This window comes from Caenorhabditis briggsae (genome assembly GCF_000004555.2).
Source record: "Caenorhabditis briggsae complete genome, chrIV, whole genome shotgun sequence".
Taxonomy (NCBI): Eukaryota; Metazoa; Nematoda; class Chromadorea; order Rhabditida; family Rhabditidae; genus Caenorhabditis; species Caenorhabditis briggsae.
In genome coordinates this window covers 14,543,617-14,549,930 of record NC_013487.2, presented here as the reverse complement: position 1 = coordinate 14,549,930, position 6,314 = coordinate 14,543,617, and the positions used below count along the sequence as shown (strand labels likewise).

The 6,314-nt window shown below is 39.5% G+C and overlaps 1 protein-coding gene across 1 annotated transcript in view; it reads right to left on the bottom strand.

The window, feature by feature from the left end:
- Cbr-pme-3 overlaps window positions 1–3,948 on the bottom strand; it is a gene marked incomplete at both ends in the record, with an annotated part of 17,938 nt that extends 13,990 nt beyond the window's left edge. The window contains 4 exon segments of the mRNA XM_002647095.1: window positions 283–406; window positions 1,235–1,511; window positions 1,872–1,990; window positions 3,886–3,948. Coding sequence (XP_002647141.1) covers window positions 283–406; window positions 1,235–1,511; window positions 1,872–1,990; window positions 3,886–3,948 — 583 coding nt within the window.
- Window positions 3,949–6,314: the final 2,366 nt, after the last annotated feature.

Below are 6,314 nucleotides of genomic sequence, written 5' to 3'. Positions count from 1 at the left end.
GGGGCATATTAGGCCACTTCTAGGCAATTTTAGCATGGTGGCCTAACTTTCTCACGTTGCATTTTCTAGGTCAGCACGTTGAAAGGGCCTAGAAATGGATATTCATCTGGAGTGTTTTCCAGACATTTTTGCTGAAATGGCCTAGAAAAGTAATTTGCAAAAGTTAGGCCACCACATTAAAATGACCTAGAAGTGGCCCGAAATTCCGAATTATTCAACTAAAAATGGTCGATTTTCATCGGACTTTCCAAATTGCTCATCCCAAAAAAACCCAACACCTACCGTAACCCGTATAGCCACTGTACACATATGCTCCAACGATCGAAATCGCCTGCGTATCGTCCATTTTGTCCGTCAGCAACATTCCGACAATCATTTCGGGACACATTAGGAAACGGATTTCTTCCTGCAAAATGGCAACATTTTCTGGTGGCCTAACTTTTGCATTTTCTAGGCCATCATCATCAGAATCCTGAATTCCTAGGCCACGCATCTCAAAAATGGTCCAAAAACGACATGAAATCTTCAATTTCTAGTCTCTGATGACCTAGAAATCCACTGATTTTAAACATGGCCTAACTTTTGGGGGATTTCTAGGTCATAAGGGCCCAACTTTTCCAAAATTCGATTTTCTTGGCCATCAGATTGCTCATATAGCCTGGATGGCCTAACTTTCCTAATTTCTAGGCCACGAATCTCTAAAATCACCCTTAAACAAGATAAAATATGGCCTAGAAACCTCTATTTTCATAGATGGCCTAACTTTTGGGCGATTTCTAGGCCACGTAGCTTAGAAAGTTGCCTAGAATGCTATTCTTTGCATTTTCTAGGCCATGACCTAGATTTTGCATTTTCTAGGCCATGACCTAGATTTTTGCATTTTCTAGGCCATGACCTAGATTTTTGCATTTTCTAGGCCATGACCTAGTTCTTGGATTTTCTAGGTCATATCGAACGCCCTGGTGACCTAACTTTCTCAATTTCTAGGCCACGAAGCTCTGAAGCGATCTAAAAGCCTCCATTTTCATGGATGGCCTAATTTTTTGGATTTCTAGGCCATTTTTCAAAGATTTTTGAGCATTTTTCATGGATTTTAGACCATTTTTAATGAATTTTAGACCATTTTTCATGAATTTTAGACCATTTTTCATGGATTTTGTATCGTTTTTCACGAATTTTGGTCTATTTTTCATGGATTTTGGACCATTGTTCACAGATTTTTGCCCACCTGAACAGCGCCACTTTTCAAAACGCCTCCACCCAAGTACTCATTGGCAAAATCGATTTGTGTACAGAGTGCGGTCTCCTCAATAACCATTTGATCATAGATTCGAACATCGGGCATCGGATTGCACTTATTTTTGATCCATTCCTCTTTGAATTCTTCGTTTCTCACTGTTTTCAGACGGAAACTGACACATCCTTTCGGCGGATTCGTCGCGATTCGATCGAAATAGGCGAACAGGAAGCGCAGTTTTTCAATCGATAGTTCATCGTCGTGTTCCAGGAGGCTGGAAGGCTCATTTTGAAGATCAGAATTCAAGAATTTCAATTCTATATATCAAAATTTGAACTGAGCTCACCGAGAGCTTCAAAATGAGCCCAAACACGCCACGATTCGGAGAGATTCAAAATTACGGGTGTGTCGCGGTCGTGCGTCGCGTGTTTTGGGCGAAAAATCAAAATTAACCGATTTGTATCGTGTTCGGGCTCGTTTCAAAGCTCACAATCTCACAAATCTGGAAATTTGGGCTTTCTGGCTTTTTAGGCCGGTCTGGGCTCTTTTTGAGCCAATTTTCATCACATTTCCAGATATTTCAGCTTGATGTTTCGGGATTTTTAAGCTCGAAATTTTGAGAAAAACTACTTACTAATGAAAACTGAGCGAATGACTAGTTTTTGGTTTGAAGAACATTCGTGCGAGCAGTGCAGCACATTGTACATGCGAGAATGTCGCTGATTCGACAAAATCCGTGAGACGGTAGATGCGCTGAAAATGTGCAAAATTAGACAATAATTTTTAGCTAATTTTGGGCTCTTTTGCCCCGAATTTCGGACTAAAGCCATATATTTTTGAACCGGAAACACCTGGACAGTGTCCTATGCCATTTTGGACTATTTCTAACTAATTTTGAGCCAATCTGACATATTTTAGTATAATTGAAGCGGATTTTAGAACTATTTACCATTAATTTGAGCCAGATTTTTTACATAAAATTTCAGGCCAGCAATTTTGATTTTCAGCTTTTTTGGACTCATTTTTGGACCAATTTTTACTAATTTTATTGCTTTATTTTGTGCAGAAATCCATGTAGATCCCCATAAAAATAAAGAAAAAATTCAAAAAAAATTCCTTCATTGAGAAAAACGGCATCGAAAAGTCAAAGTGGGAACCGGTGGCCTAGCGGCCATGTGTGAGTTTTCTAGGCCAACTGCCGGTAAAAGCGCGCGAAATTCGAATTTTTATTGATTTTCAGGGTTTTCTCTGATTTTTGTCAGGGTTTTTCATACACCTGGGAGGAAATTAACAGAAACATTTAGAAATCTTCAAAAGACATTAGTCCGAAATTCGGGGCAAAAGAGCCCAAAATTAGCTAACACACCACTAAGGCTTCCATTTCGGTCGGTCGAAAATCGCCGACCGCCGACCGACCACCGACCCAACCGACCGACAGCCGACCGAGTTGACCGATCGGCCGGCGCGCCAACCGATTTCGTGCCTTTGCGCCAGGGGTGGGAGAAAAACCTTGACGTTTTGCAAAATTTTCTCGCTTCTTGTGCAAAACGAAATTAAAGGGGGACTCCGACCAAAAATTTTTATTGCATTAAAATGTGTTAAAAGCCAAAAAAAGGTGCCGCCGGGGGCCTTTTTTTCAAGTCGCCGACAGTGTTTTTTAAGTTTTTTACCTGCCGGACATGAAATTGAAAAAAATCCGGAAAATTTGCCACATAGGAAAGGCGCCCACTGCCGTGGCCTAGGTTTCTCACTGAAAATCCTCGTCCCCCGGCGGCACCTTTTTTTGAATTTTCTTCCTTTTCAACGCCGTTTTTCGGGGATTTCGGATTTTTTTTTGAATTTTTTCGCAATAATATTCGGAAAATAGATAAATTTTAACACATTTTAATGCAATAAAAATTTTTGGTCGGAGTCCCCCTTTAAAGGAACATGCAATTATGTCGATGGGTCTCGACACGAAAGAAAATTTTCTTTAATGCGCGCTGATGGGTAGTCATTCTACGCAACGGCCGACACCTCCCGGGTTCCGCCGTCCACTATACTTTGTGTGTGCCGAGGCTCCGCCCACTTTTTTCGCGAAATGCGTGTGTTTTGCATTTCGTTTCACACGAAAGGCGATTGCTCGCACGAGGCATTTAGTGAGTAGTTCGTCGTAAAATACAATGCACGCGTGTGCAAACACGTTGACGCGCAAATGCACGAAAACGGTTGGCGCTCCGACCGATCGGTCAGCTCGGTCGGTTGTCGGTCGGCTGGGTCGGTCGGTCGGCTAAATTTCCCGACCGAATGGAAGCCTTACACACCACCTTTAAGCTTAAACTCTTTCGGGTTTTCGAAACAATTTCAGGTCGAATTTCAGACTACCGTAAAACCTCTAATAGAACGACACCCGGATCGTCCACTTTGAGCCTATATATCTCATTTTCTGTGAAAGATATCAAAAAGTGGCTAACTAGTAAAATGTTGTTGATATCCTGATAAACATTTTATTAGCTGACAACTTTTTGATATCTTTCAAAAGAAGTGAGATATATAGGCTCAAAGTGGACGATCCGGGTGTCGTTCTATTAGAGGTTTTACGGTAATTCTGATCTATTTTCGAGCAGTTTCAAACAAAACAAAACAAAGTTTTTTTCGAAGACACCAACCTTGGGTAATATCTCTTCCGCTGAAAGCGCGATTCGGACGACGTTTGCGAATTGGTCCAACACATACTTCTCACTGTTGTGCTCTCGGGCAACTGTGTTAAAGTACTTGAGAAGACCCAAAAATGAATTGTAGCCACCGATACGGCCGAGTTGATGGAGGACGTGCTGAAAATTCGGTCATTTTAAGCCATTTTTCAGCCACAATTTCAGCGCGAAAATCGATTGTTGGCCATTTAAAACATATTTTAAGCAAACTGTAAGCCATATTATCTCAGCTTATTTCGAGCCATTTCAAGCATATTTTGATATCATTTTAAGCCAATCATAGGCCCATTTTAGGCCCATTTTAAGACTATTTTGAGCCATTTCGAACATATTTTAAGGTCATTTTAAGCCTACTTTCATGCTACTTTGAGCCCATTTTAAGCCTATTTCGGCCAATTTGAAGCCTTGTCTATTTTTTAAGACTATTTTAAGCCTATTCTAAGTGTATTTTCAACCAATCTAAAGCCTTTTTTAAGCCTACTGTAGGCCTATTTTAAACAACTTTTAAGCCTAGTTTCAGCACACTTTGAGCTCATTTTAGACTTACTTTAAGCCGATTTTAGCCCTATTTTCAACTATTTCAAGCCGATTCAAGCCTATTTTTAGCCTAGTTTAGGCCTACTAACACTATTTCAAGCTCATTTTAAGCCTATTTTGAGTCGATTCTATGCCTTTTATGACACATATTTTAAGCCTATTTAAGTCGATCATCAGCCTATTCCCAGCCTATTTTAAGCCTATTTCACGCCTACTCAAGCCCAATTTAGGATATACTAAGCCATTTTTCAGCCAATTTTTAGCCAAAGTACAATAAATTTGAAATTCCTAAAAGTCCCCTATTTTCAGCCTATTTCAGGCCTATTTTAAGTTATTCATAGTCATATTTGAGCTATTTCAGCGTTTTTTCAGCCGTTTTAAACATTTCTATAGTCATTTTAAGCCTATTTTAAGCCAATTTCAGCGCCACAAAAAGCAGGAAAACTCACACTGAACATCTGAAACCCTCCCGAATGTCCTTCAGCTGAGTAACGATGTTCCCGAAGCCACTGCTCTAGGGTATTTTTGTCGGTTAGGTACATTCGATTCGCTATTTCCTCCGGTTTTTGACGATATGAATATGGATTACGGTCCAAACTAGGCATGTACGGATGGAAAGGACGCCATTGGATTTGGTTTAGGAGGTAGTGATTGTCTCGGTAGGCTGGAAATGAAGAGGATAGGTTTTAGGAGCAGGATTACTGTAGAAATAAGATAATTTTTACGTTTTTTCGCAAATTTAATTGGTCCATAACTTCTTTCAAATAGTCTGAATTGACATAAAAATGAAATTTTCAGATTTCTGAGCTTTCTAGCTTTCAAATGAGCCTAAACACGCCGCAAATCGGTTAACTTTGATTTTTCACCTAAAGCACGCGACGCACGACCGCGACGCACCCGAAATTTTCGAATCTCACCGAATCGCGGCGTGTTTTAACAGGATTCATAGCGAAATTCGACAACGTCTCGTCGAGAGCTTCAAAATGAGCTCAACCACGACTAGGCTCTGCCCACTTTGAAATTTCAGCCAAACACGCGACGCACGACCGCGACAAATTTTGACACTGAAAATCGAAATTCTTAATATCTGAGCATCAAAATGAGCTCAAAACGTGCCAATCTTCATTCAAATTTTTTGAATATTGCCTGAAATTCTGAAAATGTTACCCCAATTATCACGAAAACAACCTTTTCAGATTCATGGGATTGTGAGCTTTAAAATGAGCCCAAACACGGTGAAAATAGGCCACATAAATATGTAATTCTAAAAAACACTCTACACACTGCCGAAACGGAAGACATGAAAATGGAAGTGGATGAAGATGATGGAGATGCGGATGGACCAGCATCGAATTTGGCGGAATTGACACAATTAGGATCTTCGGATGGCTCTTTTGTAGGTGAAAGTCTGAAATTTCGAGGTTTTTAGTCTGAAAATGGTCGAAAACTAAGAAAAATTGCTTCAAAATCACGAAAAATTCCCCAGAAAATCGATAAAAAATCACCAAAAATCACTGAAAAGGAATTTTACTCAAAAAATGAAGGAAATCAGCTGAAAATAGGCTTAAAAATCTGGAATTTTCAGTGAAAAAAATTTGTGGAATTTGTCTGAAAATTGACTGAATTTTTTGGAATTTTTGCCCCTGAAAATGAGGTAATTTGGCTGAAAACAGTCTGAAAATCATTGAAAAATTGTATTAAAATCGATTAGAAATCACATAAAATCAATGAAAATTGTCTAGAAAATCTGCAATTTTTTGGCATTTTTTGATAGAAAAACTGACCAAAAATTGATCGAAATTTGCTGAAAATCACTTTTAAAGAGCCCATTTTTCAGCGGAATTTTC